Source organism: Lynx rufus, unplaced genomic scaffold, assembly GCF_022079265.1.
Source record: "Lynx rufus isolate CCGP_SWC_20201006 ecotype Redwood Valley unplaced genomic scaffold, mLynRuf1.p SCAF_8, whole genome shotgun sequence".
Lineage (NCBI taxonomy): Eukaryota > Metazoa > Chordata > Mammalia > Carnivora > Felidae > Lynx > Lynx rufus.
In genome coordinates, this window is record NW_025814896.1 from 38983939 (window position 1) to 39011169 (window position 27231).

A 27231-nucleotide genomic window follows, 5' to 3' on the forward strand; every position below is an offset into this window, starting at 1 on the left:
ACTGTATTAAAAGGAATGGGTTCTATAGAACCTTGGCTATACTAAGCCAAGAAAATATTCTCTCTTCCCAAGGCTCACCCTGATTGGTTCAATACTAAAGAAGCATGATGACTGAAAAGGAGGAAGGGGATGTGGGTCAAATACAAGCCTCAAAGGACAATTCAGCTCTCTTCCTTTATCATTTTATTGTATTAGAAACTTCCGGAAATAGGGACCACTGGATGGAACCTAGAAGTTCTCTGAGAACAGGAAAGCATTCAGTGACACAAGTTTTACTGAAACATGATTTCATCCATTCAAAAAATATTTTTTTAGGATTTATTTCATACAGGAGTAATCTCTATCACCCTTTTGAGCAGATGAAAATGGACTATAAAATTTGTCAAAATGTTTTTCTGAGAGTTTTAGGAGAACCACAGTAATAAGAGTTACATAACCACTAGAATTCTATTCATAAATCTTTATATTCTTTATATCAGATGGAATATTTTGTAGCCAAAAAAAAAAAAAAAAACAAAACTACATGGTTTGATTACAGCTAGAACTATAGTTCTCAGGATGGAGGAAAAAAATTACAGATAAACCTCTATTTCTAATTTTTTTCTTTTTTTTTTAAGTACATTAGTGATGGGACGCCTGGGTAGCTCAGTCAGTTAAGCGTCCAACTCTTGATTTCGACTCAGGTCACCATCTCACAGTTCCTGAGACTGAACCCCACATCAGGCTCTGCATTGACAACGTAGAGCCTGGTTGGGATTCTCTCACTCCCTTTCTCTGGCCCTACCCACTTGCTCTCTCTCTCTCTCAAAACAAATAATTTTTTTTTTTCAACGTTTATTTATTTTTGGGACAGAGAGAGACAGAGCATGAATGGGGGAGGGGCAGAGAGAGAGGGAGACACAGAATCGGAAACAGGCTCCAGGCTCCGAGCCATCAGCCCAGAGCCTGATGCGGGGCTCGAACTCACGGACCGCGAGATCGTGACCTGGCTGAAGTCGGACGCTTAACCGACTGCGCCACCCAGGCGCCCCAAAACAAATAATTTTTTAAAAAACTACAGTTAGTGATATTTAAAGGAAAAAAATGTTCTTTTATAAGGCAAACAAAGCAGATTATATCTATTTGTAATCAACATTTTTGTCTTAAAAAAGACAACTAATTCTGAAAAATATAAATCTCAGAGCACTACATCAATAGATTAATGCAACTCAGTTATTAAAAAGTTTAAATATCATGTCTGCTTATTTACTTTGCATTTAAAAACAACTACTTAATTTGCTTATTTCCATCTGATCCCTAAATAAGAACCAAAATGTCAGCCTCTATCAAGACTATAATGAAGATATAATAATTCCAAAGCATTGCTGAGGCACTAAAGAAATAATTTTCCACCCACCTCCCAGGATGTTGTGTGGAAGTACTGAATCACTGTATTGTACACCTGAAACTAATATTATACTGTATGTTAACTAACTGGAAATTAAATAAAAAGAAAAGAAAGCAGTTTCCAGCCATGACACTGGACCCTCTTTACAGACAGTTTTAGTTATATTTCTAAGACAAGTTATTAACGTCGACAAGCATCCAGCACTACCTCTTTTCCACTACCAGCCTAATAGCTAATTTGCCTTCTCTTTAGGAGTTATTTTTATGATCATGTGAGCCCAACAGAATGCCTCCTCGTAAGTGCTCATGGTGGCATGTGCCATGAAATGGAAATAAGTGATACTGCCGGGGCCCCAAGAATGAAGCTCCTTTGAAGTGCATGTGTTTATGTGTGCTCGCCAAATTTTTAATGCCAGTAAAACCAAAAGGCGGTTTGGAATTTTAACTTACAGTAAAATGACCTTTTATCTTTTTAATGTTCCAGGAAGCATCAACTCAATCTAACATTTTTTATTCTTAAACCATAGCATGTTTTGGTAACAGTGACAAGAAGAGTACTTGATAAAGAACTTTGCTTGTTCTAAGAAGGGGGGAAGGGAACGCCACATTTAAGCTCTAATTGGCAAGTGAAGAACAGTTTAATTTGATAGAGCTAAGTCAAAAATGATAGAAGGATTCATTATTCTTTGAAGTAATTATGTAAGAAATTGCAAAACTTCTCACAGAGAAAAATCATGTGACATACCATTTATATAAAGTCAGGCCCACATGGGGGCTTCAAAAATACGGGTTATGGGCTATTTCTTAGGCTGGGTGGTGGGTTCACAGGTGTTCATTTTATTATTATCCTTTATAACTCACAAATTTATTACATTCTTTTAAAAATATATGAAACATTTCATAGTTAAGATGAAAAACGGGAAAAAGGGGTAGCTGGACAATTATAAGCAATATCATGTATACCACTTAATTATCAGCATAATGAACATATGCCTAGATAGCAAGGAACCTGGAGTCATTCTCTGAGTAAGGTGAGGGTAACTTAATGGGGGAGTAACAATTACCATATGTGTTCATCAGACGATCAGCCTCTGGCTGAACTGTGTGCCTCAAATTTATTTTGGATAAAGGACTCCCAACAGCAGCACAGAGGCCACTGGCTGAACACACAGCCCCTAAGAGCCCCTATGCCTCCTATCCTGAATTGCTTAAGATTTTCCTTAAATATATGGAGGCTGTTTCTCATCGATCCCCATACTCACTGCTTCTTAGTAACCATTCTCAAGCAGGGACCCTCGAACTTCACAAGGTCTGTGAGGCTCCCACCAACACAGTAAAGGCAAGCTACAAGGAAAGAAATGCACTCATATAGTGAGATGGCTGTTTATGCCAGATATTTGCATAGACTCTAATTACTTGTATCAAATCACAAGTTTAAAACAGAAAAGGACTCATTTCTTTCCACTGGGAGGTTTGAGATGACTTTGTTTACACAATTATTAACCATACTATATACAGCAGCCTCAATAAAGCACTTTTGTACAGGCCTGGAAAGCACATGTAATTGTACTTTAGCAGGTAAAATATATATTGTTGTTATTGGTTTTTTTCTCTCTAAAAGCAGAGAGAAAATTATTTTCAGTTGTTTCACTCCAGGGACAAGCATTTGCTTTACGTTAAAACAGTGATTTGTAGGCTGAGATTTGCCAGCATCTCATGATCTGGGAGGTGGGAGGTGGAGAGATGGGTGTTGCAAACACATTCACATCCAAATTGTCATTTTGCAAGGCTGTTTGCAGAGGCTGTCTCCTGCGATCCATTTAAACTGTCTCCAAAACTTGTTCCCAAACACTCATCATTATCCACCATTTCCAAGCCATATTGTTTGTTTGTTTGTTTGTTTGTTTGTTTGTTTGTTTTTAGAGCATGTGAAGATACCTTATATGACATTTCATTTTTCTGGAAGAGTGTTAATTTCTTTTAACATTTCTGTTAAAGAATCAATAGAGAAATTCCACTTGGCACTTAACTCGTTCACCTAATAATTAGAGGCTACTATGGTGGGTGGGTATAAGGTTGGATAGGACACAGTCATTGCCCTCAAATGATTCACAATCTGGTGGTGTGATTCTCAGAGGCAGCTGAAGCTTCTAGTGCTTGGAAAGGTATTTTAAACCCCTGGATCCTCCATGTGAGTCACTGGCACTCAAAAATCTGTGATCTATTCCTGTCAAATATTTGGACTCAGAAAAAAGCTTAAGAGGTGTGAGCGTAGAGGGAGGGACAGACACTTTAACACATGTCTAGGATGTGTCATGGCAAGTGTTGCAAGGGATGCCAAATGCATGTTGCAAAAAAAAAAAAAAAATGCACGCGCGCGCACACACACACACACACACACACAAGGAAGGAACAAATCACCTGGGGAAAGGGTTTCCAAAGGATTCCAAGAATATTCACATCTGTCCTGGGTCTTAAAAGAAGGAATGTAATTGGCCCAAGGCATCCCAAGCACAGGTAAAAGCACATGAAAGTTACTGGGGAAAAACAGGACCCTTTGGAAGAAGACCAACCAATCTGGAGTGGCAAGAACTTGGGGCATTGAGGATGTGTAGAGGGAAGGACTAATTGGAAACAACAATGAAAGCATGTTCTGGGGTTAGATCAGAGGAGGACTTTCCCATCAAGTTCAGTAGTTCTTGTCTGTCTTCTAGGGAAATGACCAGCAGAGGCAGGAGTATGTATGTGTTCTCAGGGAAGAACTGAAAAGTAGGGAGTGAGTGATAGTAACAGATACAGGTTTTGTCTTTATTTTAGCACACAGAGAAAGTTATTAAACATTTAGCTTAGACATAGAGTAAACTAATTACATATACTTTTGTGGCTCTTCTTTTGACCACTATTCCCCTGATCCTAGGATTAGTCTCTCTACACAATTAGGTCTAGTTCTCATTTTTGCCCTTTCTTCAGGGCAGCCTGCTTCTCTCCTGACTGCCCATTTCTGAGCCCACAGTTAGGTTCTCTGGGCCAGCTACAGATGTATTATCGAGAGCAAAGTCTGGTGACAATATGGAGATGGGAGACGAATAGAGGTGGGGTGGGTAAGGAGACAGTCTGGAAAAGAGTGACTAGGGACTGCAAGCTAGGGAAGGCACTGATTTCATTTGTCCCAGAGGATGTCAGAGAAGAAAACTAGGAACCACTGATGCAATATTATAGACTGAGCTGCCTAAAGATGCAACAGAGCACCTTGATTTGTTATAACTATTTAGACAAACTAGAGGCCCCTTTGGCAGTGAGAGGGTTTAAAAGGTTTGTTAGTTATCTGTGTTGGCATAAATTACACCAAAATGTAGTGGTTTAAAACAACAAACATTTATTATCTCAGTTTCTGTGGGTGAGGAATTCAGGAGTGGCTTTGTTGGGTGATTCTTGCTCAGAGATTCATATTCTCCCTCATGGTTGCAGTTACCTGTAAGTTCGCTCAGAGCTGAGGCTATTGGCAAGAAGTCCCAATGCCTTGCTGACTACTGGAAGGAGGTCTCAGTTTTTTGCCACATGGACACCTCTCTCATGCTGCCTGAGTGTTCATACAACATGACAGTTGGTCCCTCTGAGAGTGAGTGATCCAACAGAGAAAGCAAGGAGGATGTCACAATGCCTTTAAAAATTTTTTTTTAATGTTTATTTTTGAGAGAGAGAGACAGATACGAGCAAGGGAGAAGCAGAGAGAGAGACAGAGAGAGAGAGAGGGAAAAACACACACACAGAATCTGAAACAGGCTCCAGGCTCTGAGCTGTCAGCACGGATGTGAGGCTTGAACTCGGAAACAGTGAGATCATGACCTGAGCCAAAGTAGGATGCTTAACAGACTGGGCCACCCAGGCACCCCCACAATGCCTTTTTTGATCTAGCCTCAGAAGTCACACTCTATCACACTGCCATATTCTTAAGCCTTAGAAGAAGAGTCCCAATAGAGAGGAATTAAGCTCCACTTCTTGCAAACAGTTTATGGACAAAGCATATGTAACAAGGTCACACAAGAGGATTTTTAACATTCCTTCATACCTGAGATTAGCCAATTCTATTAATAAACCAGTAAACAGAGGATAAACCTGGAAAGTGCCCTGTATTTGAGTCATCCCACCCCCTGAAGTGGCCCACTGGGGCTCTTGTAACTGATGTATTTGTCAAGAGGAAAGGTTCAGTAATGGATTTCTGGAAACTCCACCAAATGACAATAGCGTTTGATTGAAACTGCTCCTGTGGTGTAATGGGAACACTATTTACGATTTTCAGAAAAGAGAGTGGGCACAGAAAAAGCTTAAGTTAGAGACTATTCTGCTTATACTATTCTTCAGATAAAAAATGAACAATATAAAGCAATCAAGTTTTTTTTTAATTTGGGGAATTATTTTATTTGGATTGTAGAAAAGAAAGACTTCTGAGCTCTCCTGGTTACTAGATATTACTAAGTATTAGGAAGCATAAGTTTATAAAGTTATAGTCTCATGAGAGTTCTATAAGGCAATAAATGAGAAGTTATGGTCCAAAGATGAGGCAAATTAAATTGTGGCCTGCTTTGGAGCAACTGATGGGGTATAGCATGGAAGAATTCACTTGACCTTGATATTTTAAATATTCTCCCTTTACAGGCAGAGGTTTATGACAGATACTTCTTATGGATCCAATCTTCCAATACTGGGATCTGCAGTGAATAATGTTTATAAAATCTTGATACTGTCTATACTGGTTACTAATTGTCACTGTTCAGAACCTCCAATCAAAGTGTAGAAGACAAGTTAGATATAGGACAGAATATGGATGGTAATAACTATGACATTATTGCTAGAGATTGAGGTGAGAGTTGGAGTGGGGAAGGAGGAGAAAAGAAGAGCACAAGAACTTTCCTGAACTTACATAGTCAAGGGGGGGTGAGATATGGTTGATAGAAATTGTATAAAGTTGAGGAACCAAGAAATAAATCAAGAAACAATGTTACAGTTGCAATAAAATTAAAACTTATGATTTCAAGTTAGAGTAGAAATCTATCAAAAGCCAGGAGGAAAGGGAAGTGGAAAGTGGTATGAACTACATTCTTAATTTTTTTTTCCTAAAAAGAAGTCACACACTACTGACTAACCAAGAAATAGAAATATGAGCATATCCTATAGAGTGAAGGTGTTTCCTACAAGAATAACCAGAACCATGGGGCACCTGGGTGTCTCAGTCAGTTAAGTGTCTGACTTCAGCTCAGGTCATGATCTCAAGGTCTGTGGGTTTGAGCCCTGCATTGGGCTCTGTGCTGACAGCTCGGAGCCTGGAACCTGCTTTGGATTCTGTGTCTCCCTCTCTCTCCACCCTCCCCCACTCGCACTCTGTCTCTCTCTCTCTCAAAAATAAATAAACATTAGAAAAAAAAAAAGAATATCCAGAACCAGAGACTGGTGACTCTGGGGTGGCCAAGGTGACTTTCACATCTCCTTTCCTATATTTCTATACTAGATTTGCTTTCTTATCTGTACTGAACATACATGACTCTTTTGAAGCAAACAAATGTAAAAATCCATGGATTTGGTATAATCTATAAGTTTATACTAACCTATGTTCACCAGATTTTAGGTAAACTTTATAAACATCAATCACTCTAGTTATTTTTAACAAATGGTAAGATTTCACTTATTTTAGAAATTCACACTTTGCATCTCATTCTTCTTGAGACAGAGAATAGGAATCAGTTTACAAATTACTACATTGGTGATAAAAACTATTTAAAATGAGCTGGAATTCTATGACTTTTCTATATATATGCTTTTCTATACTCTACCACCAAAAAGGAAAGGACAACCTTACAATTTTCAGGATTAACTCTAAAGGGCAAGAATCTAGGCTCAGTAAAGAACTGATAGTCCATCCTAGGAATAGTCTATGAAACAGTTTTAATAACTAGTCCCTTGGTCCCCAGTACTAAGGGTTATTCTGAGTTTTTTTTTTTTTTAATGCTTATTATTTTTGAGAAAGAGAGAGACAGATAGAGAGACAGAGTGCAAACGGGGAAGGGGCAGACAGTGAGGGAGACATAGACTCCAAAGCAGGCTCCAGGCTCTGGGCTGTCAATACACGGCCCAATGCAGGGCTCGAATCCTTGAACTATGAGATCATGACCTGAGCCAAAGTCGGACGCTTAACCAACTGAGCCGGGTTGTTCTGAGTTTTTATGGAAGGCCCATGTACATCATATATATATATATATATATACATATATATATATATATATTTTTTTTTTAATTTACTTTGAAAGAGAGGAGAGCATGAGCACAGGAGGGGCAGAGCAAGAGAGGGAGAGAAAGAATCCCAAGCAGGCTCCCCACTGTCAGTGTGGAGCCTGATGCAGGGCTCAAACTCATGAACTGTGAGATCATGACCTGAAATGAAACCAAGAGTTGGATGTTTAAGCAACTAAGCTACCCAGGTGCCCCTTCCTCTTACATATTTTAAAAGCAAACTCTCTTCTATCTAACTATGGAAGATTTATTCAAAAGATTCACCAATGATTAAAGATACCAAAGAAGCAATTGACTAATTTGACTTGTTTTAACAAAAGACAGCCATTTAAAAATACATTTCCTGGGAGCAACCTGGGTACCAAATATAGTGCGTGGAAAGAGAAAGGGAATACCGAAAACAAAACAAAACAAAACAAAACAAAACAAAACGATGAGGTTAGTAGTCAGAGACCAAAGTCCATTTTTTTTTTCTCTTTGAGTAATTCGGGGAGAAATTTTATGAAAGCTCTTTGGGCTCCCATAGAAAAAAATACTTTTCTTAAAGTCATATGAAATGCTTGATTTTCTAATTTACAGACTCAACTTGTACTATATCAATTCACAACAACCATACAATATAGATCAGGCAGCACCCACACTTTCCGTAAGAAAATTTATACAAAGGGTTTAACTACCACAGTTCCTGTGGATGATCTATAACACTTATATTAAAAAAATACTTAGGAAAGAACAGATAAATGCACAGTAGTATGTCTGTATAATGGAATACCATACAGTAACGAAAATGAACAAACTACTGCCACATGTAACATGGATAAATATAACAGGCTTAATGCTGACTGAACACATCAGATACATATAGTACATATTCCATGATTCCATTTATATAAAATATAAACCCAAGCAAAGCTAATCATGGTTTTAAAATCGGCATAGTGGCTAACTCTGGAGAGGCAAAGAATGGAGGTGATTGCCAGGGAGATTTCGGGGTTGTGGTAAAGTTCTACTATATCTGTGTGCTGGTTGTATGGGTGGGTTCGGTTTATAATAATTCATCAAGTAGTTGCAATTATAACTTGTATACTTTTTGGAATGTATATATAGGTAATTAAAAAGTCAATTAAAAAAAAAAACATATAAGACCCCCTCCTAACTTCTGTGGCACCTTTATGGAGTTTTAAAAAACGTCCCCTCTGTATGAATGAATGAAAAAGGCGCCCCTGTGGGCAGAGGCAGCCCCACAGTTTTGTGCCTTGGCAAATGGAAGACTGGCTGCTTTTTAACCCCACTACTACACTTGGCTAGACACAAAACCACACATCTGGATGGACATCTGCAAATCTGCAAAACACTCATTTGACCCTTCTTCACCACAATTTTACAAGGAGGGCAGGGCAGATGTCCTTATTTTACAGAAGAGGAAGTGGCACAGAACAGTAAGACCCATATACAAAGGCGTCATAGCTAATAAGCAATGGAGCCAGAACAGACTCCTAGGCCAGTAGCTCTTCACATGGTTCTGATTCCCTTTTGGGAGGGGAAGAGGAAGAAGCTTCTTCTATGTTTGTTACTGTGTATGTTGTTATGGGTCATCTCAAATGCTTTGTGGAATAAGGCAGGGAACAAATACATGGTCCAATGTTCTTAATATTGGGCTTTAGTGAAGGTCCTAGGTTCTAAGCCCGTTTGAAATATGCTGTAAGCATACACTTAAAAATGAATATTCATCTTTTACATGTTTACCTATGCTAAAAGATTAGTAGGATAGACATATTTAGATACCAAGGGAGCATTCCGGCCTTCCCATAACTTGTTAAGGAAAAAATCTTCCTGTGTCTTGAAAAACTGAAAAAGAAAGACATGCTATAAGGTGTATGTCCAGCTTACCTAGAAGTGTCTGCTTATCTTGGGAGGAGTCAGACTCTGCAGAACATCTGCAAGTTCGGAGAACAATGACTCCTCCAAGCACGCCATCTTCGCTGGCCAGGAAAGGTGAACCTAGGCAGAAACGGCAAATGGTCATTTTTCAGTGAATTTTGCTTTTTTCATTTTCAATTTTCATTTGATTACAAGAACAAAAATGTGGTGTGAATGCCCATTTTCTGACAATCACCATTGTTCGAACCTTGTATAGGCTTGATGGCAAAGGCAGGCTTATGCCCAAACGGGGGCCATTTGGCAAAGACAATCCCAGATGTCGCCAAGAAGACTTGAGTGGGGGTGGAGTGTGCATTACAGTATTCAGAAGGGAATTGGAAACACTACCAGATTAAAGGACCAAAACACAAATACAGGAAAAAATGCTCAGCAAGTCTCTTTGATCAGCTTTTAGGGATCACTTACCAGGCTCTCCCTGCTGTCAGGGGCATGCCACCAAAAGCTTTGATTTACTACCTTAAATTCAATTTTAAACAATAAGCCACAAACTTTACTACAAACATTTAAAAATGATCCTGATGGTTTACACAAATAAGGGTGAAACTGTATTTCTATTATGAGAGTCTGGTGGTTAGAAACAACCGGGCCTCTTTGGGATCTCACACACTGAACCATTGTGAGCATTTCAAGAACACTACATTTTAAAACCCCTCATTTTTCCTCCCCAAGGACATCTTCTTCGAACATCTGGCATAGCAAGTAAGCACATGGAAAACAAATGCAAAATTAACCCAAGAGCTATCAAAGAAAGTAGTAAAAAATAAAAATCAACCAAATTGGATTTGGGGGGAAGCTTCTGGTTAAACTTAGTAGATTAAACATATATATTTATCTCCACTCCTTCCAAAAGCATGACCCAATAAGGACAGAGAGAAAGGCAAACAAGAAAAAAACTCATGTTTTAGAAAATGAAAAGAAGATAGACATTACTTGCTCACCTAGTGGACCTGCAGAAGCTGAAACCTAAGCTTTAATGGGGAACATGGTTAAAACTGGGGGTGGGGGGAAGCACCTATAAGAAATCACCCAGTTTTGTCATAAAACCCACAAAGAATCAGAAATTAGAAACTTCAAGTTCCTCTGAAGACAGGGATGCAAGGTGGGGCTGAAATGAAGATGGTTGATTCAGAGTGTCCAAAAGGACCCTCTACACCAGGCATCAGTAAGCTATGACTTGTCTGGTCTGCAACTTGTTTTTGTACTGTCCACAAGCTAAGAATGTTTATTTTATGCCTTAAAGGATTATTTTTTTAAAAAGAATGAGAAGCAGAAGAATATGTGATAGAGACCATGATGTAGCCCCAAAAGTCTAAAATCTTTACTTTCTGGCCCTTAACAGAAATAGCTTGCCAACCCCTGATAGATCAGCCCCAGATTCCTGCCTAGACAAGAAGTTACTTCTTCCTAACGTAGGAGATGCCAGGATATTTACTCTCTAGAGAGGATAAACCAGAGGGACTTGAGTCGTGGGGTCATCAGACTCAGCACAAGGCAGGAGGGAGTCTCCACAATGAACACAGGATGTCGGAAGTGGAAGTCTTTATGCTAAACAGTGAAATAACTAGCTCCTTTACCCACAAGCTCCCAGGATACAAGAAGTCAAACTGATACACTCCAAGCACGTGACTGGATAATTCCCTTCCAGCCACACAACCATCTCGAGGATAAAGAACTACTTGAGAGACCCTAAACAAAAACTGCCTTGGGGCGCCTGGGTGGCGCAGTCGGTTAAGCGTCCGACTTCAGCCAGGTCACGATCTCGCGGTCCGTGGGTTCGAGCCCCGCATCAGGCTCTGGGCTGATGGCTCAGAGCCTGGAGCCTGTTTCCGATTCTGTGTCTCCCTCTCTCTCTGTCCCTCCCCCGTTCATGCTCTGTCTCTCTCTGTCCCCAAAATAAATAAACATTGAAAAAAAAAATTAAAAAAAAAAAAACTGCCTTATGTTAAGGGCTTCCAGATGACAAATGTGGCTCATTCAGAAGGTTTTCAGTTCAGCTTCTTGGTATATAACTGCTCAATAGTATAGACAACCTAGGTTCACTAGTTGTTTCAGTGTGACCTCTAGAAAAGACAGAGACCAAAACAAAAAAGAAAACAGAGAAAACGTAGGCCAAAGCATTGAGCAAAAGAAAAGTAAAAGAGATGGAAAATGGCAGGAAAAAAAATCAGAACAGGCCAGAAGGTCCAATATCTGAATAATAGGAGTTTCAAAAAGAGAGAATAGAAGAAATAACACTTCAAAGAAGTAATTCAAAAACATTTCCAGGAATTGAAAGGTGAGTGTTTGAAAAGGCTCATCAACCTGCCAGCACAACTCATGAAAAAAATAAAATAAAATAAAAGTGCCACAGATATATATCACTGTGACATATCAAAATATTGAAGAAATAAAGAAAAGTCCAAAAACTTCCATGTGAAAACACACGCACACACACACACACACACACACACACACAGAAAGCAAGGGGATCATAATGGCACCAGATTTCTCAACATAACAATGGAAACTACAAGGTTAGAAGGAAGGCACCATCTTCAACATGCTGAAGGAAAATTATTTCCAACCTAGAATTCTATACTAGGCCAAAATGTCAAACAAGTATGAAAACAGAATAAAGCTCTACAAAGTCTCAAAGAATTCACCTCCCACATACTTCCTCAGAAAGCTGTAGGATGAATGTGCCTTGGCAAAATGAAGTAATAAGGTACATAATGAGAAAGAAAACAAGATCTGGAAATAGGGGATCCAGGAGCGCCTGGGTGGCTCAGTCGGTTGAGCAGCCGACTTCGGCTCAGGTCATGATCTCACGGTCCGTGAGTTCAAGCCCCGCGTCGGGCTCTGTGCTGACAGCTCAGAGCCTGGAGCCTGTTTCGGATTCTGTGTCTCCCTCTCTCTGACCCTCCCCTGTTCATGCTCTGTCTCTCCCTGTCTCAAAAATAAATAAAACGTTAAAAAAAAATTAAAAAAAAAAAAAAGAAATAGGGGATCCAAAAGAAAAGAATACAAAAAGATTTCTAGATGACACACAGCGAGGCAGCAGGCTTAGAGAGTCAACAGTCCAAATTGGAGCAGAAAGCCAGAGAAGGCTGGAAAGAGATTTCCAAGGGGAAAATAAATCAAACTTATAGAATACACGTTGAGTTTGAAATTATTGGGAGGAAATGTTTCAGATTTTGAGGGAAATTTGACAATCAACCAGTGATCAGTATCAAAAAGCAAACAAAAAGAAACCTAAAAAATAATGAGGCAAATATTAATGCAGAAAAAAATAAGAATTTGTATAAGAAAGGAAACAGAATCACAGTACACTACATAGTTCAGATGTCAATAGCTAGAGTCAAAAATATAAACTCACAATACTGATGAGCTAAAAAAAAAAAAAAGGCGGGGGACATAATACATTGAGAGGAGTGATGGATGTAGTATGTGTAGGTTTGGGCTTAGAAATATAAGGGAATTAAATCTTTGCCTTCCCTCATATGAATATGAAGATATCTTGATATCTAAATAATATCTAAAATTGAAAACTGAAGGAATAGTAGTGCAAGTGTGTTATTTTGAATTACAGATTTAAGTTCTAAAAGAAATAGCTACAAGAGTTAAAAGTAGTAGTAGCCCGAGGGGAGAGGAAACTGGGGGGCAGGGAATTGGAGTTGGAACAGGGAACCCTTCATTTTCATTTTAAGTCTGGGGGTATTGTTTGCCTTTTTAAACCACTTATTTGTTTTGCCTTGCAAAGAAAAACAACACAAATTTAAACTGTGGAACTGGAGTAAATTTTTTAATCCTTAGCCTCTTAAAGAAGGGGGAAGGAGACAGGAAATTCACAGTCATTGAGAAACTACTCTGCATCAGGGCTTGGTTCCATGCTTTCATGTTCTATAGTTTAGTTTTCAGAACCATTGAGAGGGTTCAGAGCAAACCTTCCCAAAATGTGTCATTTTGGCATGTAGGCTATTTTGAGCTGAAGGCAATTGAGACCCTCCTTTACCTAGAATCTAAATTGGGGGTCTTTCTCAGAATTAGAATTACCACCAGGGATAAATTTTATCTGAGTAACCCATTTGTATGGCATAGCAAATATCTAACTACCAAACATTTGTTCTTCTTATTGCCCCCCTCTCCTTTGAAGCTGTTGGCCCCTATACCATTCCTTAGCTCAGCATGGCATAAATACCTCATTTTACCGTTCTGTCTTTGAATCTCTCATGTATAAGGGATTTCTCAATGTATAAAATTAAATTTAATTTTCTCCTGTAAATTGATTTCATGTCAATTTAATCTTAGACCAGCTGGAAGAAACTTTTGAAACATAGAGTAAAATTTTTCCTCCCCAACACCACTATGCCATGAGGTATTTTTATCATGTTATAGATGAAGAACCTAAGGTTCAGAGAGGTTCAATGACTTGTCACAGCCATGCCACAATTGAACAGTGAATGTGGCTTTCCCTCATGTCTCTGAGCCCATGGTCCTCGACTGCTTGGCAGCAATACCTCTTAGGGAATGGGAAACTCTGGATAAAGTCACATTCCAACTGCTGCTAAAAACTTCCACCCCATCAGCATCCAAACTCTTGACACCTCTAGAACAGTTCTCTTCCCCACCAAATCCAGGAGCTTCTCCTAGGTTTCTAATAGCTCATCCAAGCTCAAAACTCTCTACCTTTTCCCTCTTCAATGACTCAAAACATGAAACCAAGTCAAATCCCAACAGTTCCCTATGATTCCACGTGTACTGAGCTCCGCCCCTTCATTCCCACTGACAAACCCTCAATGTACCCTCACTGTACTGAAAACACTGCAGTAGGTTCCCTACTCCAGTCATTCAAATCCCTAAATTAATTGATTCAATAAATATGTACTATATGCCAGGACTTTTCAAGGCACTGGGATGTAACAATGGAAAAAATGAAGTCCTTGCTTAAATTTAGTTGAACAGGTTAGGGGACAAGTAAACTTACAAGTCAATAAAGAAATTCATCCAATTAGTGATAGGCGCTGTGGAGAAAATGAATCCCGGTAAATGACAGAAGGTGTGACTCAAGCAGGGGCTATTTTACATCAAGGGTCAGGAAAGGCCTCTTTTGGTAAGGAGCTAATAACCATGTGAAGACCTGAGGAAAGAACATTCCAGGCAGATGAACAAGTAAATGCAGAGACCCTAAGGTGAGAAGGAACCTGGATGTTCAGGAAATACAAAGGGACTAGGGTGGTAAGAGCTGACTGAGGGAGAGGGAAGAGAGTGCAGAACATGAATTCAGAGGGAGGCAGGAATTCAGAGGGAGGCAAGGCCAGGTCACATAGGGTTACAGAAGGCCTTGTGGGTACAGCAAGGAGTCTGAATTTTACTTCAAGTGTGATGAAAAGATGATGAAATCTTTAACCAGGACAGTGATAGTTTTTGTTTAATATTGCAAAAGGCTACTTTGTAGTATGGAATGGATTGGCAGGGCAAGCATGGAAGCAGCAAGTCACTAAAGAAGCTGAAATGGCAGCCCAACTGACAGATGACAGTGGCTTAGGTGAGCCTGATGGCAACAGAGACTGTCAGTAGAAGCTGGCTCTGGGATATATTCTGCAAGTAAAACCAGACAGGCTGTTCATAGACTAAATATGGGGACATGGAAAACAGAGACATCAAAGTTTAATAAGAAATAAGCAGCCTAGCTATGATTATATCATTAAACCATTCAAACACTTTCAGTAGACCCCAAGTGCCCACAGAATAGTATACAAATGCCTTAGCTAGGCAAGCCTTCCTCTCTTCCCTGTATCCCACTTCCCCAAGACCTCTAACTGTGAACTATTCTTCCTGGATCCCTATCTCCCCATGAACTGGAATTTATCCTTCCAGTGCGTTTCATATATAGACACAGTTCTCTGGGGTGAGGATATCTGATTCACCTTTAAAGCACCTTTGGTGACTAATGAAATTCTTCCACTTATTCACTGCCTTCTCCTATCCCCAACCTCCTCAACATACCTCCCCCCCCACACACACACACACCCACACACTCCTGCTTACACCACTGAAGTGTGACATTGAGGATGGCAAGACAGGATGTTAATGCAATGAAAGGAGAGTGGGCCCCCAGGGCGCCATGGAAGCTACATCAGGGCTCCTCATTCTCAGTATGCATTCATTCAATAATTTGATGAAACAATGATTAAAGTATATTTGAAGATTTCAAATTTTTCATGAAAAGTACTCAGATTTCACATTATCACTGTGATGTTAAAAAAAATGCTGACTCAGACAGAAGGCCTTGTTTTGAGTCTCAGGGTAGCAACTATGGTTCAGTTTCTTAAATTATAAACTATAGATATTAAAAGACACCTTTCTGGCTGTTGTAAGGATTGAATTATATATATAAGCTCTGTAACCTCTGAAGTGTTATTTAAACATCTGGTGGTAGTAATACTGATGGTGGGAAGACACTTCAGCATTTTGCTGGTTCTCAAAAATTGTCATGTTGAACAAGATCTATTACTGTAACTACTTGGCTAACCTTCCACAATAGCCAGAAACAGTGTTCAACTGACATTCAGTGGTTGTGATAGGGTATCGATTTTCCTAAATGTTAAACAGTCTCTGAATATAAGGAAACACTATTCCTTATTCTTCCCAGTAAAAAAAAGAAACATTAACATGGAGTAACATGTTGGGCACTGTGCTTTTCATACCCAAATAGGGAAAATATTAATGAACTAAGACAATCCAAAGCTCTATTAATACATGTGCAAGAAGCTGCATAAAATATCTAAAGAAAATTAATAATGAAATAATAAAAATTAAGCTTCATTCACCCCAACAAAATATCCCAGATTCCTTAAATACCCAAGTCTAAAACTGTTATGGAATAAACTTATAATTACAGATAGTAAGAGAAATAGTTATTGTGATCAAATGTGTATAATCTGAATATTCATTTTAATCATAAATCCATACTGTAAACAAATGAGACACCTACATACTAAATTTGTGCCATGATCTTTAAGGATGAAGAATTTGAAAGGAAAATCACTATAAGTATTACAGAAGTCAATGTGAATATTAACCCATATTATTTGGATTGCTAGTATCAAATCTTAATCAGAATGATCTTCAGTACAAAGGAGAATTTGGTGGCTCATAAAATCCAATGGTGGGGATGTGACAGGTTTCAGTAACAGCTGGAAATAGCTCTCTATGGATAGCAATGCCCATTGATAGTTCCAGAACTGTATTCCTGACAACTTGCACCACCAGAAACTATTTCTCATTTTCAGTTTTTAAATTTTTTTTAAAGTTTATTTATTTTTAGGGACAGCATATGTGTGCACAAGTTGGGGAGGGGAACAGAGAGAGGGGGAGAGAGAAAGAATCCTAAGCAGGCTCCACATTCTGCACTAAGCCCAATGCGGGGCTCAACCTCATGGACCATGAAATCATGACCTGAGCCAAAATCAAGAATCAAGATGCCTCACTGGCTGAGCCACCCAGGTGCCCTCTTTTTCAGTTTTAACATTCTCAGCGGCCATCAATTGGATTTAGGAAAATGAAATAACCTGATTGGCCTAGCTTTAGTCAGTGAAGCCTAGAACGATCAACTGTGACCAAGAGGCCAGTGGAGTGGACTCATGGATGGACAGACAAATCCAAAAATGTCCAGGAAACTCAAATGGGCTACAGAACCAGGAAATCAGGATCCCAGATTTGGTATGCTCTACTTGAACTCAGACAACCCACTTTACCTTGCTTTCTTCGTTCATTGGAAATATTGGGAGACTAGAGTAACAATCTCTGATATCTTCTACCAGTTGTAATAGGCAGGAGTATTTTCAGTTTTAGAGATTCATGTCTACCCACAGCAGCAATCAGCCACTATCTGATGCCAACAAGACAAAAGATTAAAGCTTCTTTTGCAAAACCTGATACAATGCTTCCTCTTCAACATGTGAGAACTTATTGAGAGAGTGATTCTATAGCCAGAAGGCAGTTGCTAGTGTTTCACCTTCCCATTACATTTAACAAAGAACGTCTGTCTTTCAAATACATTTCTACACATTGCTTTCTTATTTTTAACATCTATATGCCAAATCATTTGAACGCCATTTTCTCTTGGAGGAATTACACATCTACTGAGAAAAGGAAATATACAGAGAGACACAAGGATGGTTTGAAGGTCAGATGAGCAAGAAAACGGAGGGCAGAGGAATAATGAATGTACCCTACTGGAAACACATACCTGCAACTCCAAAAGAATTAGAGAGATTATTACAAATATTCTTTAAAAACAGAAGCAGGGTAACAGTTTATATTTCTTGGAAGAAGAATCTTTTTTTCTTAAAGATGCACTTGAGTTAGTTAACTTATCTTTTCTGGATGTGAAGAGTAAGCAGAATGACATGAAGACCACATAACATAATGAGAGGAGCCAACAACCATGTTCAGAAGCATTAGCTCCATTAATGAAGTGCCACTATGTGCTGCCCTTGAAAAGAAGTCTGTGAGACCACCACCATCATCCCATTAGATGTATATTAACTGTATTCTATCATTTCCTGCTTCTACAAAAATCCTACCATAAGGAGTATTACTACATTCATCTGACGTGAGAAAACGCAATCAAAAAAGAAAGAAGCTGATGCACAGAGAGGTAAATGACAGGCTTTCAGAAACATAAAGAGGAAGTGGGGATCAGGATACTAACCACTGACCCAGATCCTCTCACTACAAACACTGAGGACTATACCTATTCTCAAGAACCCATCTCTACCACAGCTCATGGGTGTCCTCATTATGTGTGGTTTTCTGGTGATAAACATACTTTTCAAGACTCCAATTTAACTGTAAAGAGAAGAGTTAAGTGTGGTCATTGGCCCTTTTGAAATCCCTTATCTACCATAATTTGAAAGATAGAAAAAGTTAACTTTTGTGTCAGAACAGAAAATTCCAAACTATAATCAGAACCTAAACATATCAGAGAGACAGTCTGTGGATAAATTTACTGATTCTGCCACAAAGATTACAAGTAAGAAACCAAACTGAGTCCATTAAAGCTTCTGCTTTTTGGTTTAACCAATCCACAGAATATATTCACCTAATACTGCTACAAAAATGACAAGATATATATATATATACACACACATAAAGTTTGACACAAAGTCTCTGTTCTGAAGAGAACAATTCAGCTGACTTGTTTAAAAAATCATACTTATAGTAATAAAATTAATAAGTCATGGGAATGTAATGTACAACATGGTGACTAAAGCTAATAATATTGTACTGTATATTTGAAAGTTGCTAAGAGTAGGTCTTAAAAGAAAAAAAAAACTATGTATGGTGACATATGTTAACTAAACTTAATGTACTCATCGCTTTGCAGTATATATAATCGTTACATTGTACACTCAAAATTAATATGTTATGTCAAATTATACTTCATAAAAAATCATAAAACAATTTAAGAAGGATCAGTAGGTATTTTCTTTTCCTGAAATTCCAGCCCAGTATTCTACCTGCTAGTGGAGGCATCCAGGATTCCACCAATTCACCCTTATGCAACAATGAATGGATGAGAAACATGAATCCTTGACAGAGAAAACAAGTGAGTGGCCTACAGACAACTGAAGAGTCACTGGAGGGGAAACCAAATGGGCCGTTTTTCCAGCCCTGGTCCTGGCATATTCCATATTAATTTTAACAAGTAAGAAGAAGATTCTCTCCCTCTCAACTCTACCAGATCACCCCAAGCTGCTGGCTGTGCAGGGAACACATTTCCCCCACAGTTACAGTTGCCAGAACTTCCATCTCCAGGAATGTCACAAGGCAGGAGAGGCCAAAATTGTGATAATGGCAGAAGATAAGGGGTCCTGACCGAGCAAGCTGTCTTCAGTGGGGATAGGGTATGGTGGTGTGGACTCACACTTACTTATTAATACTAGACTAGAAGCCATGAATTTGAGAGATATAACATTCATTCAACAAATACTTCATATTTCATAAACATTCACTTTAAAACATTTGAGAATCAACTCTGTCAAGCACTGCTTGGGCCCTTGAGTATGCAGTGATTAAGGCAAAATGTGTCCACAAGTGCTATGGTCTGAATGTTTGTATCCCTTTCAAATTCATATGTTGAAAATGCCCAGTGTGATGGTGCTAGAAGATAAGGCCTTTGGGAAGTGATTAGTGCCCTTATAAAAGAGGCCCAAGAAAGCTCCCTTACCATATCTGCCATGTTAGGTTACAGTGAGAAGTCTGCAGTCCATAAGAAGGCCCTCACTTGACCATACTAGCACTCTGAGCTTGGACTTCCAGCCTCCAGAACTGTGAGAAATCAGTGTCTGTTGTTTATAAGCTACCCAATCTAGCTTATAAAATCTACCCATGTTGTTCTGGCAGCCCAAATGGACATACCGAGGCACGTATGATATGACAGACAATACATAAGTATAATCAATGCTAGAAAGGGAAATCAAGCAACATAAGGGAGATACAGTGCTAAGGTGGGTTAAAAGGGAGAGAGCATTTTAATCAGCATGGTCAGGGACAGTTGTTCTGACGGTGACATTTGAGGAGAAAAATCCAACAAAGAATAGCAATCCAGGTATTGGGGCCCTGAAGCAACAACGTTTCCAGCACAGTAAATAAATACATTCCCATATATAATCATGCCTAACAACCAGGAATGGTAGTTCTCATTTTAAATCAAGATAAGCAAGGGCCAGTATTCAGCTGATTATTAATGCTGGTATTCCCTACTAAAGGCATAGTTTTAATTAATTACTATACTCCTAAAAACATACTAAGAATCCCACACATGCAGAACATGTAATAGAACAACATAATATACAATGGAAGTATCTGTCTTACTGCAGTCCCATTCCACAGAGGTGAGTGCCATCAAGAGCTCCATGTACATCCTTTCTGAAATCATCCATACTTAACACACATCCATTTTCAAGTTTTCACTCAGTGGGTTATGGTATGTAAACTGCTCTGTATCCGGCATTCTATTTATTTTTATTTATTTAGTTTTTATTTTTTTATTTGAGAGAAAGAGAGAGAGAGAGAGTACAAGAGAGACAGGGAGTAGAAAGCAAAAGAGAGAGAGAGAGAATCTCAAGCAGGTTCCATGCTCATCATGGAGCCCGATGGGGGGGCTCAATATCATGACCCTGGGATCATGATCTGAGCTGAAATCAAGAGTGGAATGCTCAACCTACTGAGCCACCCAGGCGCCCCTGTATCTGGTCTTTTAAATTCAATAATATGACTTAGAGATCCTTCCATATCAGCTCATGCAAACTTAGCCTATTCTTTTTAACAACAAATACACTCTTGGACATATATACCATCACTTCTTTAACTAGTTCCCTGGGGATAGGCATTTAGGTTGTTTCTGGCTTTATTTTTTTTCCTATTACAAGTAATGCTACAGTGAACATGTGTATACATTTACCATTCATACATGTATAAATATATATATAGGATACATTTGTAAATGTAGAGTTGATGAATCAATCAGCATACTCATTAAATTATTTGCTACAGATCCCAAACTGCCTTTTAAAAAGACTTACACCCATAAGAAAGTGTTTGACAGTGTCCTTTTCCCCATAAACTTACCAAAACTGGGTACCAAACTCATTGCTATTAATCTGATACATGAAAAATGGTATCTCATTGGTATCTTGATTTATATTTATTTAATTATGAATAAAGTTAAATATCTGTAGGCTTACAAGCCATCTGTATTTATCTGTGCCTTCATATTTCTGTTATATGCAACTTTTTGCCTACCCATTATCCATTCTCCCTTTCTTCCTTACAGACAAACCTCTAGTTTTGTTTGGGGCAGAAATGTGTCCAGCTTCCCAAACTGCTTTGCAGCTAGCAGGTGAAATGGCAGAGTTTCTAGCAGATGCATCTTTGTTTTTAAATTTTTTTTCAATGTTTATTTATTTTTGAGAGAGAGAGAGAGAGAGAGAGAGACAGCACAAGCAGGGGAGGGGCAGAGAGAGAGGGAGACACAGAATCTGAAACGGGCTCCAGGTTCTGAGCTGTCAGTACAGAGCCCGACTCAGGGCTTGAACTCGTGAACTGTGAGATCATGACCTAGCAGATGCATCTTATTAGCTGCTTCCATTTGTCTCTGATGTAGTACCTAGAGGTGGAACAGCTATCTTGTGGCCAAGAAGAATGAGCCATGAGAGATTACCAAACAGAGAGTCTAGGCCTCTGGTGTACCATGAAGCCACTGTGCCAGTTTTGGACTGCTTTCAGACTTCTAGTATGAGCCCTCATTGTGTTAAGCCCTGCAGTTGGCCTTCCATCATGTCAAACATAATCCCAAACCAAAAATTTCCTTTATCCATTTCTCTATTGTACAGGTTTTTCTTTCTTTATTATTACTAATTTCCTAAACTCTTTACATGTTAAGGCAATAAGTACTTAGTCATGTGTATTGTAAATATTTTCCCTCAGTTTGTCACATATCTTTTGATTTTGTCTATGACTTTTTTTGTAATAGATAAGTTTTTAATACTTATGTGGTCAAATTTATCAACCATTGCCTTTTACAACTTCTGTGTTGAGTGTTTTCTGTCGTCCAAAATTATGAAAATAAGAAGTCCATGTTTTCTATTAGTACTCTTATAATTCAGTTTTTACATTTAAAATTTCAGTCCATCTGGAATTACTTTTGGTGTAAGGACTGCAGTGGAGATCCTGCTTTATTATTTTTTTCCTAAACCATCACCAAATTGCCCAATGTAAATTTGATGGAAAATTCATGTCATACCCAACGATTTGAAATGCATTTTTAATCACACATTATATTCCCATATATACTTGCATCTATATCTAGATAATCCCCTTCCTTTGATGAAACTATTCCCACAGATACCAAATGGCTTTAATTATTACAGCTTTATAGTATATTCTACCTGACTGGGCCAGGTTCCTCTGATTAGTCATTATTTTCAAAATATTCTGTTACTTTCATGTGATTTCTCCATATCATCTTAATAATAAGCTTGCTTACAGGAACCTGGGTAGCTCATTTGGTTAAGCATCCAACTCTTGGTGTAGGCTCAGGTCATGATACCACATTTCATGAGTTAGAGCCCTGCATAGGGCTCTGCACCAACAGTGCAGAGCCTGCTTGGGATTCTCTCTCTCTCCCCCTCTCTCTCTGTCCCTCCCCTGCTCATGCACTTTCTCTCTCTCAAAACAAATAAACATCTAAAAAATTACAAAAAAATTATATTGCTTATACTTTTACCTCTCTCACTGGAATTTTCATTGAATATAATTTAATAAAATTGTGATTTTGCTTAAGATTTATGCTTTCCTGGTAAATTTTTCCAAGGAAAGCCAGAAGTGGAGTTAGTTATATGTTTGACACCTCCAAATGGTGGAGCCATGTGGATTTTTAGACAAGGAAATGTGACATGGCACCCCTAAAATAAAATTTGCAAGCATACTTCCACCTAATTTTTTATTTAAAAAACTTTTTTAAATATTTATTTATTTTTGAGAGAGAGAGAGAGAAGCAGAGCACGAGCAGGGTAGAGGCAGAGAGAGAGGGAGACACAGAATCTGAAACAGGCTAGGCTGAGCTGTCAGCACAAAGCCTGATGCGGGGCTCGAACTCATGAGCTGTGAGATTATGACCTGAGCCGAGGTCAGACACTTAACCGACTGAGCCACCCAGGTGCCCCTACCTCTTCCTAGTTTAAAAGGATCAAATAAACATCTTTATAGAATATCTTCTGAGATGTTAGTATGAGAAAAAACAATTTTTTTTCTTCATGATCAGTTCTTTCTCTTCTGATCCATCTTACCTGATTAACTACAGGCTATAGTCACCATCAGTAATATTTCCAAATCAAGAAAATCATTCTCAGCAACCCTCAGCCTACTCACACAAACAGGACAAAACCAAAACTAAACCCCTCAGTTCTAAGACAGGCAAAACAGCAAGTTGTCTGTGAGTGAAGTGAAAACACTGAATTGGCAAATATTTAAGTCAACTAATCAATCCTAAGTATATAAAAGTATCTGGGGAGTGCCTGGGTGGCTCAGTTAATTAAGTATCTGACTTCGGCTCAGGTCATAATCTCACAGTTTGTGGGTTTAAGCCCGGTGTCGGGGTCTGTGCTGACAGCTCAGAGCCCGGTGTCAGGCTTTGTGCTGACAGCTCAGAGCCTGGAACCTGCTTCAGATTCTGTGTCTCCCTCTCTTTCTGCCCTTCCCTCTCCTGTACTCTAGCTCTCTTTCTTCCAAAAACAAATTAAAAAAAAAGAAAACATTAGAAAAATTTTAAAGTGTTTGAAATATAAAAAAATGTCTGGGTGGATAAAGTTATTGCTCATTGAATCCTAGATTCCATTCCTGTTAGAATGGAAGAACTATCTTATGGTATTTACAATATTATCCAAGGGACCAATGTTCATGAGCAACATCATTTGCTTCAGGAGGACTATGCTGGTATTTTTTTTTTTTTTATCTCAACTTAGTAAACAAAATCAATGTGATCAAATAATGCAGACTGTCTCTATAATAGGAAAAGGTAGGATAAAAATGGGCAAAGAGGGAAAAGTTAGGACCTAAGGTCCCTGGTGGGGAAAAAAACACATGTTTTAAAACAATGCTGGGAACATGAGACCTGGAGCAAACTCCCTCAGACAGAAGGTTCCTCTTAAAAATGTAACAGATCTACTCCCCCTCAAGTTTCCCTCAGGTTTCCCTCAGAAATTTGACAAACAAAAGACCTGACTAAAGATAAGTAGACCATAAAATGTATGACCCACATGGAATGGTTTGGTCATAGACCACCCCTCATAGGATGGAAACGAGCCAATCGTAAAGGAATGGCTAGAGTTACCTAGCCAGTAAGGGTAGAACCCGAGAAGGAACAATGCGGAAGGAAAGAGGCTGACCGAAATCCTACAAAAGTCCCTTGCCTACAGTTCACTTTCGAATGCCCCCTCTCTGTAAAGAAAGTTTCCATACTGTTCTTATTGTCTGATCTTCTACTCTAATAAACTTTTGCCTGCTGCTCCCTTTATTCTGTGTCCATCTCTTCATTCTTCGGAGTGGTGAGACAAGGAACCCTGGCTATTGAGGTAAGGAATCCTTCAACATCTCCACCAATTACTGCACAAAGATACACAAAGGACATCAGACATTTAAGAGCATTATATACCCATCTGTCGTTGTTCATTATTTTTTTTAAGTGTTTACTTACTAATTTTTGGGTGGAGGAGGGACAGAGAGAGGGAGACAGTGAATCCCAAGCAGGCTCCACTGTGTCAGTGCAGAACCCACTTGCCCCCTCACCCCAAAGCAGGGCTTTAGCTCACGAACCGTAAGATCATAACCTGAGCTGAAATCAAGAGTTGGTCACATAACCAACTAAGCCACCCAGGTGCCCCTCTTTCTTATAAATTCTAAAAGGTTTGTTCATTTTGTGTTGACAAAAGGGAGAGCAGTAAGTCCAAAGAAGGCACAGCAGCTCCCAGCTGCTTCCCACACACCTCGCCTTTTGCATCTCATCCGTCTGGCTTTTCTCAGTTACATCCTTTTTTTAACAAACCAGTAGCCTAGTAAGTAAACTGTTTTCCTGAGTTCTGTGAACCACTCTAGCAAATTAATTAAACCCAAGGAGAGTATCATGAGAACGTGCAATTTATATCCATAGCACAGATGACAACCTGGGCTTGTGAGTGGCATCTGGAGTTGGGAGTGGGGGTAATGCAATCCTGTGGGATTCTGAGCCCTTAAGCTTTGGTATCTGATGCTACCTCCAAGTAGATAGTCTCAGAAGTGAGTTCAGTTGTAGGACACCCAACTGAGTGATCAGAGAATCCAAAAATTGCTTAGTGTGGGACTCCACCCTCCACCACCACTACCACACACACACACTTGGTGACCACAAGTGTTAAAGTGAAGTACTGACAGAGAAGATACAGGAGTGTTTTTCCTTAGCAAATGGTGATTGGTGATATTGAGATTGCTGTAAGTTTCTGGATGCTTCAATATTTTTTACATTTATTATTGTATTGAGAGGGCATTTACTTAGAAAATTATAAATGCAATTTTCTATCAGTGCTTGAGCTTACAACTCTAGTTCTAGAAACACTACATTGTTTACACTGTGAACTTTAAATGAATCTGTCCTGGATGCATGTATAGTGAATTAATATATTCTGAACCCATAACAGTGAGACACCCATTAATGCAGGAGGACATTTACACAGAGAACTAGACTGCAATTAGACAATGTATCCTTGCAGTAATATGTAGGATTTTGTATCTCACTTGAATGTAAATCTCCACGTATTCTATATTTAGTGAAGACATTGGAATCTTGTGGCAAGAGAGAAGAATGAGATTAAACTATAAGATATAGCAATCAGTAATCAAGAAAGTCAGGAAGGTAGTACCACTTCCAAGATCTTCTGCTTCACAAGGTGATGACAGTGGTCATGTTAACCAACGACTTAATATCCTAACAGAGCTCCAACAATATTTTTAGTTGTTTCAAAAAGTCAAGCAAGAACAAGGCTAGACCCTAGAACTCCCACAGTGAGCGCTGAGAGGCATTCTGTTCCTTGAACTGTCACACACATAAATTGGGTTAAGGAAAATACAAAAGCTATTCTTGAAAGGGGAGGGGACAACAAAAAGGTAACCCATAACCTGGAAGATTGTGTGAATTATTGTTACTTTTTCTTCATTTATTCTATGACTATTGAGTACCTATTAATTATGTATTCAAACCAATTCTTAGTGCTGGATTACATTGGTAAACAAGGCACACTTGGTCCTAGCACACAGCAAGGTTATATTCTGATGGGGGAGATGACCAAACAAGCAAATACACACACACATTATTCATAATTGTGACAGTTCCACAGAGGAAACAAACAGGGGGGCTAAGAAGGAGACTAATGGTGGTAGACAGGCCTCTCTGAGCAGGTGGCATTTTAATTTTGACTAAAAGATGAGGAGAAAGGAACCTGATAAAGACTGGAAAGGGGAACATTCCCGACAGGAAATAGCACATGCCAAGGTCCTGAGGTATGAAACAACCTGGGAAATTGTAAAAACAAAAAGACGACCAGAGAAGCCAGCATTATAAGCAAGGGAGGAGAGTGACCAGGGATGAGACTGAGGGAACAGGAAGGAATTGCATTAGAGATCCATGAGGTAATGTGTGCATTATAACGGAGGACCTCATTATAATGGAGGACCATCAAAACAATAGACAAGGGGCGCCTGGGTGGCTCAGTTGGTTGAGTGTCCGACTTCAGCTCAGGTCATGATCTCACAGCTCGTGAGTTCGAGCCCCGTGTCGGGCTCTGTGCTGACAGCTCAGAGCCTGGAGCCTGCTTCGGATTCTGTGTCTCCCTCTCTCTCTGCCCCTAACCCACTCGCATTCTGTCTCTGTCTCTCTCAAAAATAAATAAACATTAAAAAAAAAAAAACAATAGACGAGAAACTGGAACAGGCTGCTATGTGGAGAACAGATTAGGTTGAGGGTAGTTGTCATGGGAAGAGGCAGGAAGATTGCTGAGGATACTTCTATGGTAGTCCAGATAAGACTTATTTAGTGAGTGTGCA

At 39.1% G+C, this 27231-nt stretch overlaps 1 protein-coding gene across 2 annotated transcripts in view; it reads right to left on the reverse strand.

The window, feature by feature from the left end:
* TASP1 (taspase 1) overlaps positions 1 to 27231 on the reverse strand; it is a 259813-nt gene that overhangs the window by 51787 nt on the left and 180795 nt on the right. For both annotated transcript variants that reach the window (XM_047068890.1, XM_047068891.1), the window contains exon 11: positions 9562 to 9672. In XM_047068890.1, the coding sequence (XP_046924846.1) occupies positions 9562 to 9672 (111 nt within the window). The remainder of the gene's footprint in view (positions 1 to 9561; positions 9673 to 27231) is intronic.